The 17,803-nt window shown below is 42.8% G+C and overlaps 3 protein-coding genes across 3 annotated transcripts; 1 reads left to right on the forward strand and 2 right to left on the reverse strand.

The window, feature by feature from the left end:
• The first annotated feature begins 1,945 nt into the window (after positions 1-1,945).
• On the forward strand, positions 1,946-7,659 carry LOC142994334 (bcl-2-related ovarian killer protein homolog A-like). The gene is made up of 5 exons (XM_076145117.1): positions 1,946-2,208; positions 2,668-3,011; positions 4,197-4,325; positions 6,277-6,440; positions 6,585-7,659. The coding sequence occupies exons 2-5, from the start codon at positions 2,789-2,791 to the stop codon at positions 6,708-6,710; spliced, it is 642 nt and encodes a 213-aa protein (XP_076001232.1). The 5' UTR covers positions 1,946-2,208; positions 2,668-2,788; the 3' UTR covers positions 6,711-7,659.
• A 641-nt stretch (positions 7,660-8,300) lies between these two features.
• On the reverse strand, positions 8,301-9,939 carry thap4 (THAP domain containing 4). Its single transcript, XM_076145118.1, has 5 exons — positions 9,820-9,939; positions 9,116-9,269; positions 8,890-8,999; positions 8,572-8,675; positions 8,301-8,471 (listed from the first exon to the last, which is right to left on the reverse strand). The coding sequence occupies exons 1-5, from the start codon at positions 9,842-9,844 to the stop codon at positions 8,355-8,357; spliced, it is 510 nt and encodes a 169-aa protein (XP_076001233.1). The 5' UTR covers positions 9,845-9,939; the 3' UTR covers positions 8,301-8,354.
• A 646-nt stretch (positions 9,940-10,585) lies between these two features.
• On the reverse strand, positions 10,586-14,453 carry agxtb (alanine--glyoxylate and serine--pyruvate aminotransferase b). The gene is made up of 11 exons (XM_076144956.1): positions 14,135-14,453; positions 13,421-13,613; positions 13,243-13,307; positions 13,066-13,166; positions 12,874-12,944; positions 12,699-12,783; positions 12,490-12,588; positions 12,258-12,327; positions 11,829-11,924; positions 11,411-11,539; positions 10,586-10,956 (listed from the first exon to the last, which is right to left on the reverse strand). Exons 1-11 carry the CDS (start codon positions 14,402-14,404, stop codon positions 10,849-10,851), a joined length of 1,287 nt encoding a protein of 428 aa, XP_076001071.1. The 5' UTR covers positions 14,405-14,453; the 3' UTR covers positions 10,586-10,848.
• Between the last annotated feature and the right edge of the window lie 3,350 nt (positions 14,454-17,803).

Raw genomic sequence — 17,803 nt, forward strand, 5'->3', positions numbered from 1 at the left:
GGAATGTGAACTTGTATGTTCTCAATCATGTTTAGTTTTACATGCAATTTTCATGTTTAGTTTTGTAATAAGATTGCCTGTTGCGCAACCATCACATGGCTGCCAAAAGCCATAAATGCACTATTTGAGTAACAGTGTCATTGTTGGAATCTGGTAACCATCACTCACTTGTGTAATTTAGAAAGAGACAAGACCTGTAATTTAGACACCAGGTACCTGTCATTAGTGTATTTTGGTACTTAATTCATTGAAACACATCAAAACTGCCAAATAGAAACTTGGTGGGTTGATTTCAGGTTTCTCACCTGAACAAAAGGATGGGAACCCCCTGCATGTTTTTGAAAAGAGTGGGGGGGATTTTTTTCTCAGACACACTTTCTTAAGGAGGTGTCCTATTAAGATGCTAATTACTGATGTATCATGTCATCGTCTCCTGGTCAAGATGGAAAAAAACAATACATTCAGAGGTTATTAAAGAAAAGCACCAATTGGCATATGAGCTGACTGTTATTAGTATTGGGACTTAATGGACAGGGGATGATCCGGTATCTAAACATTTATGGGTTTATAAAACTGTATTATATTGAAAGCGGTTTTGAGTTAATAAAATCTATAACTATCAAGTCAGTTCTTTTATTTGGAGGGGCACTAAATCACATTTAAGTGCAGACTTAAAGTTGACAGAACCTTCAGTGCAAAAGTCAATACAGAGTAACAGATACATCTAGATGTAGACAAACATGAAACATCTCAGTCTGCTCCTGTTGTACTTTACTGAAACCCCTTTGTTGCAAGTTTGAGGTCACACTTGGCTTAACCTCCAGCTAAACCTCTGGCAGCTCACATGCCATCCAAAATTCTCCTGCCTGCCATTGATAAGAATAAATGAAATTATTCTTGAATTTATAGTATATCCATGCACTTTCAATGCATTCAAATGCATCCTTTACTAAAAATGTGTACACATATGCTCATCATTTCTGGTGAGAATCATTATCCCAGTCGGAGGTCTCTCTCTCTCAACAATCCATACTTTCCTGCCTGGCACAAAGCCAATTAAAATGTGAAGGTCAAGTAATGCAAGTGTGCAATAATGCACACACACTAAGAAGAGGCGTGGTGTCTTGTATGATGGGATTTGTGAAGATTTCCAAAAAAAGGAAACGTGCATTGACACATAAAAACTTTGGAAGAAATGGTTACATCTCAGCAAACCAATGCTGAGCAATTGTCGAAGTGTCTTTGTCTGGTCTAACAATTTAAATGAATAACAGCGACACTGTGCGGCCAAGAGTGGTACCTGCAACAGGTTGATTTTTTGTTATATATTTTTCATTAATGACCACATCGGGCAACACCTTGATGTAAGGTAAATGAAAAAAATGAAAATGTGAAGAAGTTAGTGATTTAATCAACTTTACCATTTAACAGTAACACTACAGGAACAGTTCTCGGTGCTTTATGTGTGCAGTGAGACATCTATTTTTATCTGTTCAGGTCAGTTATATAAACTTTGAGACCATTTTTATTACACAGAGAGTTGTAAATGTATAATAATTATCTGGCAAAATAAATCCACTGAAGAAAAAATAAACGTGTTTGTTTTAAATCACGATTACTTACATTTTGATTTACAAGCACAAAAGTGAAGGTATTTCGGTACATCGTTGTAATTTTCAGAGGGATACTACACAGTTATCGGAGCAAATTGGGTTAAATTGTTTGTTAATCTGTTCAATTTGCTCTGAGTAGTGTGGTCGGTTTTATAAATCGCGTTATTTGTGAATGAACGCTTCGAGGCGCCTGTTCTGAGTCTCGCTGTGCGCCGACCTGAGGATTTGGACTGTTTAAGGTTGGGGCGCAGACGTTAACCCCGCCTCCGGCTGTATCTTCAGAAGAAATGCAACGCCCCACGTGGAGCGCCAGTGGGAAGGTGGAGCAACAGGTAGGCGTCCACTCCTCAGGCTTAATCTGGGCTCTGCTGCGAGGGAACAAGTGGGCCGAGCAGGAGCGGGGCAACAAGATCCACGACACCCTGCAAACACTCACACAGCCTCACTCGCTCATTTATTAGAGTAGAAACAGGTTTGCACGGACATTGCCGCCCATTTTTCCTCTCGCAAACGGAGACGGAGCCTGGATTCCAATTCTCGATCAAACCACATTTCTGTGACAGAGACATACATATCTGAGGATAACATGTTTAAGGTAAGCGTGGTTCTTTTCTTCTCGTTTATAGCCCAAAAGCCAGACTCTCAGATTTTTTGAAACTCAGATTTAAGCACGTTATCTTTAATTGAAAGATTGGTCTTGTTGCCATGGTATCTAAATATTTAGATCCTCTTATCTTGTGGTGTCGCTGCCCGATATTGCGTAATCTCTGTAGCTGTAGCAATATATGACAATTCAACCATGTGACTGAAAAACGCCTCCAACATAATCTTATGTAAGTTTCCTGTCTGATTATAGAATATGAACGTTTTTACGCACCCACATCCCACCAAAAAGGACCAAAGACAGGGCAGGAAACTACAGTAATCATAAGGATTATTACACTGACAGCCTATATACATCAAAGCGTCTCTGCTGGTCATATCAGGAAACATTCCCATAAATGGAGATGACAGGATTTTTAACAATGGAGGACTTCTTCTTTTATCTTCACAGCTGACACGTCGTCTTCACTGTTGATGTCTGTCTGTTTGGGAAAGAAAGAGAGGACGCATTCAGCTGATTGGAAGAGGTCAGACTCTTCCTGACCCCGATTTTCCCCCAGCACCAGGAGAACATGGACGTGCTGCGGCGGTCTTCTGCCTTCGCCGCAGAGGTCTTGGATGTCTTTGATCGTTCTTTGACAGAGAAAGAGCTGGTGTCCCAGTCCAAAGCTTTGTGTCGAGACTACATCCTGTCCAGGCTGAACCAGAATGGGCTGGGATGGTCCAAATCTGAACTCAACCTGCTCCCCTCCAGTGCAGCGCTCTCTGAGGCATCTTTGGTGCTTCTCTGTCTTGGTAAATATACCTCACAAATTTTACAGTCCAGTGATCGGGTGTAACCTGAACACACATTCAAGGCCACTGCTGTCACTTCCTTATGTACTTTGAACTTGAGTTTGCAGATTGAATTTCCTAATTCTTCCGTCTTCAGGAGTGGGAATACATGTAGAGTAAGGGTTTCCTCATTACTGTGCAGTTTTCATCATCTTTGATTCTTGTCACAACCACAGCTTCATTATGATTTTAAACTTGATACTTAACAAAGTTCAAATATACAACCAGCTATGCCTGTGTATATTTTATTGCTCAGATAGTAAACCAAAGTTCTGCAATCCAGGGTGAGCCTTATTTGGGTCAGTGTGTCCCAAGTCCCAACAAAGTAAATAAAGATACAGAGTTAAGTAACAATAAATAAAAAGGCAGATTAATCTAAGAGACCTCACCTGTGTCCAGATTTCTACATGGCAGGATTTGATGATTTAGTCTTTTGCCATATAAAGCTATGTAATGTTAATGAGGTCAATCCAGATACAGCTTTAAAAGCAATCAGTCAGTGAAACCTTAATGTCGCATGTGACTTTGGGTTGACATCAGTGTGAAACTGCTGTTGTGACTCATGATCACTCCTCTGCTGTTTCGCTTCAAGCTGAATTGCTACACGTTTAGGAACAAAAACAAACGGGTGGGGCCATGCCGATGGTTTTTAAATTAAAATTAAAATCTCCCGTCACGTAGAGAAATCCCACTTCATGCTCAAGTCGAGACAGGCCGGTCCTGAATGAAGAACAACAACAAGTCGAGACTTGTCACTTTCAAAACAAAGGCACGCTCCCACCTCTTACAGAGAACTGGAAGAGTCAACTGATACTGAACAACAATTTAGGCACGACTCTTATTGATGCTTGAACTGATAGTGAACATTTAGTATTTGTGCAAGCGTTTGAGCCTTTTTTACGTCTTTTTATTCTAGCATTAAGTCTTGAGCAAAGTTGTTTTATACGTGGCTTCATAAAGCTCCCTGACATCTGAGGACATCAGCAATCAGAATACTTTATATTAATAATGATAATATTCAGTAAATTGTTATGTTTTGATTTCTCTGACAGGCTAAATCTGGGTTTCTTCCTTCTGCATCATTCTGCTCATTCAGAGCTTCATTCTTCCTGACGTGCTGTTTCATGCTTTCCCACTGTTACCTAGGTGATGAGCTGGAGTGCATGCAGCCAAATTTGTACAAGAACGTGGCGCGGCAGCTCAACATTTCTGTTGCCATGGAGAACATGGTGTCGGATGCCTTCATCAGCGTCTCCACGGAGCTCTTCTCCACAGGTATGAGGCACGCCGTTAACCAGAAGGTGACTCTGAATCCCACGTGTCACGCTTAACGCTATCCAACTGTGTGCTTCTCTGGAATCTGCTGCGTCTGGTGGCCGTCAGCCAAAGCACACGTGTCATACCGGAAGAGATTTACGCCCGAACAGATGAAGGCAGTCGGCGTGATTAAATAGGTGTGCGTCAGGAGGATTAATTCAGTTATACTGCGTGGGCCTGAATTATACATAGCTGGAGTGTTCGGTCACATAAAGCAGAGGAACATCATCGCCTAGGAGACGTTAAACAGCATTGGTCAGCTTACAGTTTGGAGGGTTTGGTGACTGAATCCTTTTTCGGATTTGCAGATAAGGCTGTTGAATATTCCGGTGTTAAGGTTATTGTTATTGTCTCAGTGGCCTCCTTGAGCTTCAATGGTTCCAAATTGTTGGTTGCAGACACAGTTCTAACACTTGAGTACACAAAGGGGTTTATATGGCTTACGTTTCTTCAAACATGGTTACGTAAAGATGTGACATAAAGCACGTCTGAAATGTTTATCCTGTCTTGACTGTGAAAGTTCCCTCTTCTAAGTGCAGCATTTAAGTGCCCGGTGTGTTCGCTTGTCTCGAACACACACTGTGCCGTCCCTGACTCATGTATAAATGTTTCTTTTTAAAAAATCCTTAGGGAATGTTGAGGGAATAACACAGCTGAGTGGGTGACGGTTAAATCCTCCTTCATGCTTGCTCTTGGTGGAGGAATTGATTTCTCCACCGAGTGTGTTTTCTGGGGACGGATTTGAGCAGCAACCAGATTTCGTCACAGTTGAAGGAGGAGATGTAAAAACCTAAATTGGACCAGCTTTCTATAATTGTCGTGCTTTTGCTTTTGCTCTGCCCGGACTTGTGCTCGCTCTGACGTCACCGGGGTGTAATTTCTTTGGAGCGGCGTGGGATTCCTTGTAAAGAATAACAAACTGGTGAACTCAGACTGTCCCGGTTCCCTTCTGGGCTGGGAGGGTTTGAAATCGGGGTATAAATAGCAAAACCTCATTTTGGTTTGTTTTTCCATCCGAGGGAACATTTTTAGCTTTGAGATTCCTTATCAGGCCACAACTCTATATAGAATAAAATGTAATCTCCAGTGAATCCAATTGTTTGTGGATCATAACAATAGTTTTGGTAAAGAAGTGCCAAGTCCTAACTGAGGTCTCCTACCCGGTAAAATCAACATGGCTCCCCTCTCCGCCATTTATCTCGGTCTGAACTCCCACTGCTGTTCTTTCTCTTTCCGCCCACCTCTCCTCCGGCTTTATCCTTGACAATCCCGTCTCTATTCTTGGCCCGTTTCTCGTTAGGGAGTGAGACATGACGTGTTCTCGCAGGTTCCACAGGCAGTTATCGTACTTAAGTTGGCCCGGAGCTCTATCCCCTTACAGCTGGGCGGCCCCCGGGGTCAGACACGACAGTGACGATGGCAAGCTGGCCTAAAGCAGGTTAATGCCATTAGGTCCTTCACTGCCTGTGTAACAATCCCTGCTGCTTCTCTGGAAATGGTTTACAGGTCAACTCTTCTCTTAATGACTCTAAGTGGTAAATAAAGCTAAAAGGAATAACTCCTCTTCTCAGGTTTATCACTCAGCCACTCGGCGATAACACTCTCATGCGAAACACCTTGTTGACTTTCCTGCATTAGAAAGTGTTCTGTTTGCGTTTATGCAATAGCGACGTCAGCCTCTTTTAATTTACTTCTCCCATCTTATCAGTTCCATTAACGCAAATGCTCCACTTTGTTGACGTACGGTTCATTTCAGTACAAAGTCCACTTGACTGTTATATTATGTTACTTGGCATCTGTATACTCAGACATGAAGAGGATATTACTGAAACCATAGTGGTGATGGATATGAAGTTTATTGATAGCGTCTATATTGTCTGATAATGAGCATTTCTTTGTCCCACTGTAGGTATAACATGGGGTAAAATAGTATCCATGTACGCAATCGCCGGGGCCCTCGCAGTGGATTGTATCAGACACGGACATCCCGCCACAGTGCACATCGTAGTGGACAGTCTTGGTCAGTTCGTCCGCAAGTTCCTGGTCGCCTGGCTGAAGAGACGCGGAGGATGGGTGAGTGAAAGCAACAACAATCCCAGTTAGAGACCAGTTGCATGACATCTGATGGTATCCTTACTTAAAGGGCCCAGTTCTGGCTTAGCATTTTGTGTGCTGGTCTGCAGTGTCTAATCAGTTTGTGTGTTTCCTTTTATCCAGGCGGAAATCAGTAAATGCGTTGTGAAGCGGGATCTCACCCCTGAACAGAACTGGTTGTCCTCAGCCGTGGAGTCGCTGAAGTACTTCCTCACCACAGTGTACGTCTACGTCATGAAGGAACAATGAGCAGCACGACAGGGAGCCAACGTCAAAACCCGCTGCTGAGGATGACATGGAAATCTCAGATTTGGCAATGACACTGCAGTGGAGATGGACGCCAGACTGTTGTTGAATGGTCATCATTTCTCGTGTTTCTTCAGCATCACATTTGCTATCTTGGGGAAGGATGAGTCTCTTTGTGATTGCCCTTCATCCAAAGAGTAGTCACAATGATATTCACAGACGTATATGACTTCATCTGTGTCACTCCATCTCCTGAACTGATTCTACTCTGCAGTATCCCGGGCCTCTCTGCTTTCATGGTGTTCAGCTTTCCGGGGGGGGCGGGGTCAAATGTCAAAGACAGAGCAGTCTGCTGCTCCGATGCTGCGTTTGTCTGAGAAACTCTAACTGTCAGTTATTGTGGTTTTGTTAAATGAACGCTGATGTGCTGCATCTGCTCAGCTGGCTGGCTCTGTCTCCTCCAGTCTCGAGTTTCTGTGTGAATGAAGGTCTTAACTGTGACTTGCAGGGAAAAGATTTATCACAGGGGCAAAGTATTTATCTCAGGAGTGAGTTATGACAGCAATATCAGGTGTTATCACTGCTTACACTCCATGGGTTTGATTTATACTACATCACATAGTATATGACCTTTGCTTCAGTTCTGATCTGATTGACAGTGAATGTTGGGTTGAGTGTCGCTCACACGCAGTTTTGGCAAATGAATGTCGGCGGATAAAGGGTTGAAGCAACGCCGCTGAATGTGGCGTTGCATATTTTGATATGAACTTTCTTTTTAAGCTGTATATATATGTTATTTATGATTTTATTTTTGTAATTATGACTAAGAATTGGAGCCACTCCGGTATATAAAGCACCACAGAGGCTCATCAGAATGATTGTGTGGTATGCACGTCGGTCGTCACTTTCACAGTATTAAATTATCATTGTGTGTCTGAATATTTTTATCTGCACAATAAACGCCACAGAATCCCCAGCAACCGACTCTTTATCTTATTGAAACTGAACTTTATGCTGTAGTCAGATGTGTAGAAGGACGCTTCCATGTGCCACAGAGAGGCTGCAGGTTGAATAATTGAAAACTGGGATGCATTGACTGTTGATGAAGTGAACATTCTTAGTTTAGTTCACGTTACTCAACAGTCTTGTGATGAACATGAAGCATAAATTACAAAGTCAAGACAGGCAAACTTTGTATCGTTTCCAAAACAGGACTCAAGGCGCTTTACATTAAACAGTGAATACACGTAAAGAAGAGTAACATCACACATCTGCAGTCCATGTTCTGAGATGAGTGAGACATTCAGTGCTTCCAATCTTAAACCCATAAACAAAATAGAATAAGGAGCAAATATCTCCCTGTGTCAATCTCACATACAGTACTTAATATTTCAGTAGTGCCATAGAGGTAGAGAGATATAGCAGTAATGCATTCAACTTCAGTTCATCAGTGCTTTATAAGCCTTGCATCTCAAAGATAAAAAGGCTACGGATATATTGCATTTTATTTAAGGCCATTAAGTTAACAGGGAACAAAATTCAAAATCATGGCTGGCTGTTCTTGATCTTCTTTTGCATCTATTTTTGGCAACATTTCTTATTCCAGACCAAGATATTCGTGTATCAAAGGCCTGCCGACGTCTTGCGTCAAGAAGAGGGATGGTAAGTGATGTGCAAGTGCTGCATCAGTGGCTGGCTATCTGTTGCCATGGAAACGGTCTGCTCCAACTTCCCATCTGGGCGCAGCTTAAACACTCTAGAAACCTGTGGGACAGAAAAGAGTTATTAAAAAACCAGGAGAAATATTACAATTTCAGTAACTACGAATGACATCATTCCTATTGATGTATGATCGGGGTTTGACCTGCTGCACATGTGGCTGCTTGGCAAAGGAGATTCTAGCCACAGCCTGACTCTGCAGGTTCAGCTGCTGGCCTATCAGCTCTCCTTCCTCAATCTCCACTAGACCTGCACAAAAACACACACACTGGCATTAAACACAGCTGTGCGAATGAGTCAGCATGCAATACAAACAAAGAAGTGAACAGAACTTTCTCACAGAGGACATTTTGATAGGACAAACACAGGTTTAATCATATATTTTACACTGATCTGAGCAAAAATATTAAAATTCAACATCATGTATTTCTGGTGTTTTTTCTACATAAAAGAATGTCAATACCTGAGTTCTGTGCAATAATAAAAGCCACTTTGTTGGTTCCTGGCTGCATCCTAATGAAGCCACACTCGCGGTGGAGCGGCTTCTTAGTCTCTGTATGGAACGCATTGAACCTGCAGACACAGTAATAGTGAGGATGTAACTTGTCATTGAAATCGCCAATCAGAGGAGAGGACATTTAAACAGTTATTTAAACATTTGACACATCACAAACCTCAATCAAACCTACATGAAGTTAATGATGGGTTGACCCACATGGCTGAAGTGCAGCATTTCCGTGTAGCGGAAAGGGTTTATGGTTGGGAAGGTGCCCTGACCAGGTTCATCTGACTCCCAGGTACCAAGGAGCCAGTCTAGAGGCTGGAGGGCCGGGTTAATCTCAGCTGATGGGAAAGAATACAGGTACAGTTAAGGTGACAGATAAAATTTTATGGCACATACCAGGAGCTGAACAGAAGGGCGGATACACAGACAAAGACAGGGACAAAGAATGCAAACTGGAATAAAAGGGTAGTTCGCACGGATATAGAGGCATAGTTTTAAGTTCAGGTTACACGTTCATAACCCCTGACCTTAACCTAGACAAATAAACTATGAAAATGCATAATTTGCTCACTTTCTGGTTTGTTTTGTTCCGCCTCCTTCTTCCGTATTGGCTACGGACCTTTAGGCTTCTCAGGTCGGAACCAAAATAACGCGGTACCGAGCGCCCAATGCACCATTTACCGAAAGGGAATGACTCAGTATTTACGAATTATTTTCACTATAATTAATCATTTTTAGTTCCGCAAATGAATCTTTTATTTAACAGACAAAAAACAGTGCTATATTTATGTACAATGACGTATAAGGCATTTAAGGTCACCACCAACATGTCAACGGTTCACGCACACACTGTACAGCTTCCGCAGCCATTTAAGAATGAATCGTTACCTGTTTGTTGAAAAGGACACGCCATTCCTGAAGTAAGGGGGGTAAATGCTTGTAATCGTGCTGCAAAAGCACTGCAATAAGGTGAAGTTACTCTTCTGCGTCAATGACGTAGGAATTGTGGGGGGGGGGGGGGGGGGGGGGGGGGGGGGGGGGGGGGGGGGGGGGTTTTACTGACCCCGTGGCATTATGGGAGATGTAGTTCTCGATAAGGAGACAGCTAAAGTTAGATTGCGTTCATGTGACAAGAGTGCAACACCTCACTGACATTAAGAGGAGTTTGATACATAGTGAGGGAGAAGCGTTTAAAAACAAAAGACGTTTTTCAAAGAGAGATATAATTTAACCACAACAACCAGGTTGAGAATGAATATTTTTTATGTTCCTCTACCCCCCAAAAAATCCACAGCACTACACATTTCACGCTTGAGCAAGAAATTCAGTTCTTATCCTAAAAATATAAGTAAGTGTCACACACCAACCATCTCAAATGAACCCTTACCTGTTTGTTGGAAAGGACATGGCATGTCTACAGCAAAGTGAAGTCAGGTGGAAGCAATTGTGCTGCCAATCACTACAATGTGGCCAAGTGACTCTTCTGAAGTTCTTATTGTGGACGGTGCTTTTATTGACTCTGTGGCATCATGGGAAACGTAGTTCTCAAACAGGAGACTCCGACTCAAAGTTGGATTGTGTCAATGTGACAGCGTAACACCTCATGGAAGTTACAAGAGAGTTTATTGACGCATACACTGATGCAAGAGAAGCATTTGATTAAATAATGCACTTTATTGACATTTTGCAGTGCTTGCAGGCAGCATGGACCAAACAATACTGTATATGTTACTTCCTTATACAAATGTGTGGTTCATGTTTTATAAAAAATAGATGATTTTACGTTTCTGCATAAAATCTCTTCTAGACGATGCAGCAATGCAGACAGCATTTCAGACGTCCACCTGTGGGGACAGTGAAGGTTTCTTTTAATCTACTCCCTAAATGTATCCAAGCAGGGTGTGGGGCTTTCTCCCCTCACGCCTTGCTCTTTTTGCAGGTCTTCAGAGCATCTGCCAGGGCGGCCAGTGCCAGGTCAGCATTGGCTTTCTCGCAGTTGTAGCCCATCAATCCAATGCGCATCACCTAATAAAAAGAGTGGTGGGAAATACATCAGATTACAGTTTACTGACTGAGTGTGCAGTGACTCAGCTCAAGAACTCAGGCATCTGTTCACCATACAGACATGTAAACTAATAATGAAATGGAGAACACAACAGAACATCTCATCAATATAGCTCAGTGGTTCCCAAAGTGGGGGTGCGCGTCCCCTAGGGGGGCGCAGAGCTCTTGCAACTTATACATATCGCTCCTCCGAAAGAGGAGCGATATGTATAAGTACCGCCTCAGGTACTTATACCCCCCATCAGACCGATCAGCCGACCCGTATTGTATACATGTTTACATCCATCCTAAAACAGTAAGCCTGATGCGTATATCTTGGGCTAAGTTAGTCTAGTGGTGACTAAACTTGATTTGTAGAGGAATAGATAGATAGATGTACTTTCTGACCAGGATGTTAACACCAGTAGCAACTCACCATGCCAATTGAAGGTCCCAGTCCTCCAGTCATCTCCATTTGGTGGTTCTTCATGATGTAGACCAGCATCTCCCTCCAGTCGTAGCCGTCAGGAATGGCGATGGTGGTGACAGAGGGAAGCCTCAAATCCTGTCACGTAATGAACGACTTAAGGAATGTTTTAAAAACCTGTGTCAACTGAATGTAACATAAGCATTCTTGAGCCTTAAGAGATATGATACACAGGAATAATGAAAGATCTTGTTTAAATTCATATTAGCGAGTCAGTACCTATTTCTACTGGTATTGTTTTTTGTTTCTTGCTAAATGTAAAAACATTAGAGAATTAAAGGGAATCATTGTGTTGTTTGATATGGCATGTTTGTAGTAACATATGGTCATAGTTTGGAGACCTCTTTGTTGTGTGTCTCAGCCTCACCTTGTCTGAGATGAAGAGCTTCAAACCTAAATCCTCCAGGCCCTTGTACAGATAGGCTGCAACTTCTTTGTGGTGTTGCCAGGACTGTTCCAACCCCTAGAGGGCGACAAAGATAATAGGAAGTCAGGTGCGATACATCATGTTGATTAAAAAAGACACTGTTTTGGACAATTCTGCAGAATAAACCTTAAGGCAGAGAACAGCCATCTACCGCTACATGTCATGCAGCATGTTCGGTTGATTATATGACTCAGATAGCAGCATGTTGCATCAAGGTACATGATATCTCTTAAACACTGGAGTGATGATACACTGCTGCTGTGTACTGGTTATAGTACATGTGCAAGAGTCACAAGTGGCTGCTAGATGATAATTCAGGATGCCTTTTCTTTCAGCAAAGTAGCTGCAAGTGGTGCAATGTCCCTTTACCTTCTCAGCAAGAATTGACAGACTCTCTCTCAGCGCGAAGAATCCAGACACAGGGCCAGTGTGGTGGTATCTAACGCCAAGAGCACATTAGTCTTTTTTATGATGAATTAGAACAGTGGTGTAATAATTTGCTAGAAAACCTTATTTAAGACAACAACATTGTGATGGGGTAGCTAAAAAAAACAATAAGATCTAATAGATAAAAGTTGTAAGGTGGTTATAGTGGACTTACACTCTGGCAGGTTTGCCATCACAGCCCCAGTAATTGGACAAATGTGTCATGTCAAATAGGTAGGATACTGGTTTTACTTTCCTGTTAAACATCTTGTGGCTGTATGAGGTAACAGAGACACAGACAATGGTTTGTATGCAGTTTCCGCAAAAAAAGGTGACATCAGACACACACATACACACATCGCATACACACTGTTCCTTATTTACCATGCTCTATCATTGAAGGAGATAGGTGCTGTGCCAGGCGGTGCATTCAGAGCTTTCTGAGATCCAGTGTACAGGATGTCAATATCTGGAAAAAGGTGGTATGGGACACATGAGACGTGGCACACACACACACACACAAACACTAACACGCAGAGGACTTTCACCACTGCCGTACTTTGTTTATCCATGAAAATCGGTGCCGCCCCCAGTGATGCAACGGTATCCACCAGAAAGAGGCAATCATGTCTGAGGAAGGTGGAGTGGTACAACAGATAACCAGATGACAGAAGATAAGAAGTGTTTTCATGAGAATTTTGAAATACTACAAATGTTCCACTTTTTTACACTGATACTCTGGGAAACTCACTTTCTGCAAATGTCTCCGATGCCATCGACTGGGTGACAGAGTCCAGCAGAAGACTCTCCGTGTGTTAGGAAGAACAGAACAGGCTTGTGTTTTGCTACGGCCTGCAAGCAATAAAGTAAAAAAGAGTTTGCACACCATTAACACTGTTGGAGTATTCTTGTGAAATCACCTATTTACCTGTTCGATTTCTGTATTAGTGAAGTATCCTCCTGGTGATTTCACCATTCTGTGTACATTGGCACCTACAGTTACAACAAATAAACCAAACCAAACAGGGTCAGTTACACGTGGTCCTTATCCAAGAAATGTCATGTGAGAATTGCAGACCCAGGCGACTGTGTGCGTAGAGACGAACCCATTCTTTCTGCGATTTCTGCAACTCGCTCTCCCCAGATTCCGTTGATGGCAACGAGCACATTTTCCCCGGGCTCCACCGTGTTGAATACTGCACACTCCATAGCGGCGTGCCCAGATCCACTCATAGAAATCGTCATGTTGTTCTCTGTCTGAAAGGCGTACTGGATCCCTTTCTTGATGTCATTCATGATCTGAAACACACACATGAAGGAAAGAAACAGGAAAAAGGAAGATTTGTCAAGTATGATCACCAATGACATGTTTTGACTCTCAATTTTCAGAGTAATAACATTTTTGAGTATATGCCACTTGGGCAGAAACAACAACAGCCTTCGGTTCTGTATGGTTAAGACAAATATATGCAAAAATATACATTAGCTTTTGTACTTACAGCCATAACTGATAATTCAACACAAGTGAATGTTTACATGAGCTATTTAAATAATAGCACAACAATGAGACGCATATAACTCAAACTCACTCTGATGAAACTAACTTACTTTACTCAAGTACAAGGATCAATGCCACAAAGTAAAAACAAACCGTTAAAAATAATAGTTAGTAGCCATTGTAGCCGATTTCAAATAATGTTAAAAACAAATTTTATGTAGCATACAAAGAGTCCAATTTACTTCATTATCCAACATAATATTCTGCAACTATTTAGAATGTTTTGTGTCTGTGTGTTACTTCACAAACATAGCTTTTTTACCTCATACATTTCTGGGTGCAGGTGCCCAATGATCGGCCTGCCGCCTGCTGCTAAAACACGAGGAGGAATGTTTGAGGGTCCCGGCCCAAATAGGTAACGCAGAGGCGCCTGGAGTGGCCGTAGCATGCAGGCCGGAGGTGGGATGGTGACCGAGGACATGGAGCGGTCCATTCTATGCAACAGGGTGGTGGTCCTCGGGGCCAGGGCACCGTCGAGGGCTGCTGCTGCCTGGGCGAGCAGCGTGCCCCTGCTGAACAAAGTCCGCTGCATCACAGCTGCTGTCCTGGTTCCTGAGACAGAGAGACTGAGCTTGACTCTGAGCTTTGAGTGAAGCTTTAAACAAACAGGTCTTTGACCTCTTGGTAATATGCGTGCGTCACTGGGCCCCAGACTATGATGTAAAAAATGGATAACAATTTGCTACAGAGATTTTAAGTGTGTTGTGTTTAATATTCCCATTTATCTACAGGTTAAAGGACATAGGAATTATTTTATACCTTTAAAGAGACTATCATATCTGAGCACATGTGTTTATCACAGCTCTTTTCCCAGTTGTATTGATTTTCAGGGGGAATTCCTACAGGGTAAGCAATTCAATAATTATATATAATTTGATTTCTAAGCGAATACAGTGGCTTATCCTCAAATGTCTGAGTGACACACAGAACTAATTCCAGCCCAGTGTTTGAAAAAAATTTGAATACTTGGTCTTGCCCCTGTTAGGACACAGGCTCAGCAGTGTGTGTTGACACCTTTGGGACCCACCAGGACGATGTCTGTGACTCATTATTGGTGTGTAGATCCATTAGTGTTGACTTTTGAACCTATAGCAGGAAGCATGGACTTGGACTTGGCGGCTTAGAACCAGTTCAGGTTAGTTGCAGGTGGTTTGCTGATTTTTGCCCACCCACCAGTTTGGAGAGGAGGCTTCCTTCTAGGAGAAAGCAGATTGGCTGATCCAGCAAATAAACAGGACCCTCCCCCCCACACGCGCTCAATCACTAACATACACACACACACATCATCACATATTACAGAATCTACTGGTATTATCCTTGTTCCTTGTTACAAACCCTTGCTCTCTCTGAATGGCATGCAACATGTTACTGCATTAACCTACAATAAACATATACACGATATTCAGCATAGATACAAAAACATGAACTTTTGTGGTATGTTGACAACAACTTTACTCTCTGGAGGTTTAGGGTCTCTATATGACCTATGGTATACAGATAATGATAAGACTTAAAGGCCAAAAGATTGTAAATTCCCTGACTGAGAACAAAGCCCTAACAATTAATAGTCTACCTCTACTCTATTGTTTTCTTGTTTTTAAACAATGATATCTCCTATACTATATCCAGGATATGGTTAAGACAGTTTCAATCCACTTCTTGCATCATAACCTGTGACTATGTCGCCAACTAAAAATGTCCCCTGGGGAGATCTCAGACTCTGCTTTGGCAATGATGTGATGAAGAAGCATACTTCAAAGCTTTGTTGACGATATCTGATACAAGCAATTGACCAGTTTGATGGCAAAATCCTGCCATAAAAGGTACAAAGGTGACCGGCACAAAGGTGTTATTATATACACTGTGGCTCACATGCTACCCCTGACCATGAATCTGATGCAAATGTTTTGTGTATAAATAGATAGCTGTCTAATGCAAGGGAGGGAGGAGTCTGTTCCACCTTGAGCTCCCTTTCACCCACAAATGAGGGGCAGTGGGATAAAAACATAGTCTTGAGCACAAAATCATACAGCTAAATAGGATAGGTTGGGTTCATACATTTCCCCCCTCACAGCTGTCATGGCACAACAGGAAAACATGAAGAAGTGAGTTCCCTCTTAGTCTAGCTTGGTCAATAATTACACTAACTGGACTCAGACCCTCCTGCTGGCCTTCGCCCTGGAGAATACACCCTGTATTTACCCATAGAGAGCAGGAGGAGGAGGAGGAGGAGGAGGAGGAGGAGGAGGAGGAGTTGCTGTGGGATGCCCTGAAAGAGCGAGAGGGAGAAGGGTCAAAATCACATAAACAATTTCATTGCAAAATAGGTTGTTATATATTTCGTTTCTATGTTCTCAAGTTCACCTCAAGGGGGCGCCATTAAACTAAAACCCTATAGCATTTATTCTTGAAAAATATACACATCTGACATGAATATACATTATTTGAAGAAATTAAGAAAGAAAAGCTGAGGTCGTAAATGTAATGCTTGGACACAGACCGTATTACCATTTTGAGGCATTATAGTGATTTGATTCCCGGAATTTTACAATGACAATACAAACTCCAAACACAATTGGAGATCCAAGGCTCTTTATGTGGTCATGTGAAAACGTCACCACTCTTCTTCTAAAACGATCACTAAAATCTTCATAATTTGTCACTTTTACTTAAACTGATTATGTGACTTTGAACCACACACACACACGCCCTCATTTCCTCTTCCTAAACCTCCAATCTCCTGCTTTCACCTATGCTTCCCACCTCCTCTCCATCACTGCCTCGTGGCCTGCCTGCTGCCTCCGAGCGGTAATGATGATGCTGATGCTGATGTCATCACAGTCTCCCAGCATCCCTGTTTGGTCCAGCAGCAGCAGCAGCAGCAGCAGCAGCAGCAGCCTCAGCAGCGCCTCCATTTTCCCCCCTCAGGCTGACTTACTGACTGACGTGCAGCCCATTGGAGAGCAGCCTGCACCGCCTGCTGCACCCATCCTGCTGTTTATCAATCCATCTGATCCCTCCCTCCCTCCCTCTCTCTCTCTCTGTCTGTCTCTCTCTCTCTTTGACGCGTTCCAAGTGCATCTCTGGCGGATTCTCCATGTATGGACGCGCCGAGCGGAGGGATGCTGTAGCCCGGACATAGACAAAATAGAAAGACTGACAAATACACTACATATCTATAGAATACAGGGGAGGATCGAGCACCGGAGGAACCCTGGCGCTGCTTTGAATGGGCAGGGGACGTCGAGTGTGAGTTGTTGAGGTAAGATGAGTGTTTTTTCATGGTTTTGATATAGCGGTGGTGCCGATTGTGTGTGTGTGTGTGTATGTGCGTGTGTGTGTTGGTGATTTTCGGGCCTTTTGAATAAGAACGCTGCGTCAGTGATGCTGGATGCTGTAGATCCAACAGTTCAAAATCTGAATATTTCACCTGGTGTAGCTGTTTGTCAGTGAAATATACGGTGTGAAATTGGTAAAGCGAAGTGTGTGATATCGGTGTGGGACATGAATGAGCGCTGACCTGATTTCTGACGCAGTCTTGGAGGGTTTGGTGCCGTTTTTGTTTACGCGGCCTGGCTGTGAGGTGCGGCTGGAGAGGAGAGGTAAGATGGAGGGTTTGTATTTACAAGGCTAAGGCATGAATACAGCTCCTCCAGCAAAATGTCACGAGTAGCGACACGATCTCTCTCTCTTTACAAAGCAACATCGTGTCGTTTTCGTCTTCATTATGAACGGATGAGAGGTCTTTAGATATGGAAATGGCGGAAACGTATTTTCTAGGCTGAGTTAAGATGATAGATGATGGATGAAGATGTGTTTGCCAGATCGTACCAATCGTTACAATTATGTATTTTCTAATCAATAATAGAAGCAGATAAAAGCATCATTGAAGCTTCCCGATGAGCAACAGCGTCATCGCCAAACAGCTCAG

Source organism: Genypterus blacodes, unplaced genomic scaffold (assembly GCF_046128005.1).
Source record: "Genypterus blacodes isolate CSIRO-AG114 ecotype Tasmania unplaced genomic scaffold, CSIRO-AGI_Gbla_v1 ptg000029l_1, whole genome shotgun sequence".
Classification (NCBI taxonomy): Eukaryota; Metazoa; Chordata; class Actinopteri; order Ophidiiformes; family Ophidiidae; genus Genypterus; species Genypterus blacodes.

Coding starts and splice junctions, on each gene's coding strand:
- thap4 (XM_076145118.1), bottom strand. CDS start 9,844: ATGGCGTGTCCTTTTCAACAAACAG. Junction 9,270..9,819: donor GTGTCCTTTTCAACAAACAG/GTAACGATTCAT, acceptor CTTTCCCATCAG/CTGAGATTAACCCGGCCCTC. Junction 9,000..9,115: donor CAACCCATCATTAACTTCAT/GTAGGTTTGATT, acceptor CTGTGTCTGCAG/GTTCAATGCGTTCCATACAG.
- LOC142994334 (XM_076145117.1), top strand. CDS start 2,789: ATGGACGTGCTGCGGCGGTCTTCTGCCTTCGCCGCAGAGGTCTTGGAT. Junction 3,012..4,196: donor TTTGGTGCTTCTCTGTCTTG/GTAAATATACCT, acceptor ACTGTTACCTAG/GTGATGAGCTGGAGTGCATG. Junction 4,326..6,276: donor CACGGAGCTCTTCTCCACAG/GTATGAGGCACG, acceptor GTCCCACTGTAG/GTATAACATGGGGTAAAATA.
- agxtb (XM_076144956.1), bottom strand. CDS start 14,404: ATGCAGCGGACTTTGTTCAGCAGGGGCACGCTGCTCGCCCAGGCAGCA. Junction 13,167..13,242: donor CTAATACAGAAATCGAACAG/GTAAATAGGTGA, acceptor TATTGCTTGCAG/GCCGTAGCAAAACACAAGCC. Junction 11,925..12,257: donor TGTCAATTCTTGCTGAGAAG/GTAAAGGGACAT, acceptor GTCGCCCTCTAG/GGGTTGGAACAGTCCTGGCA.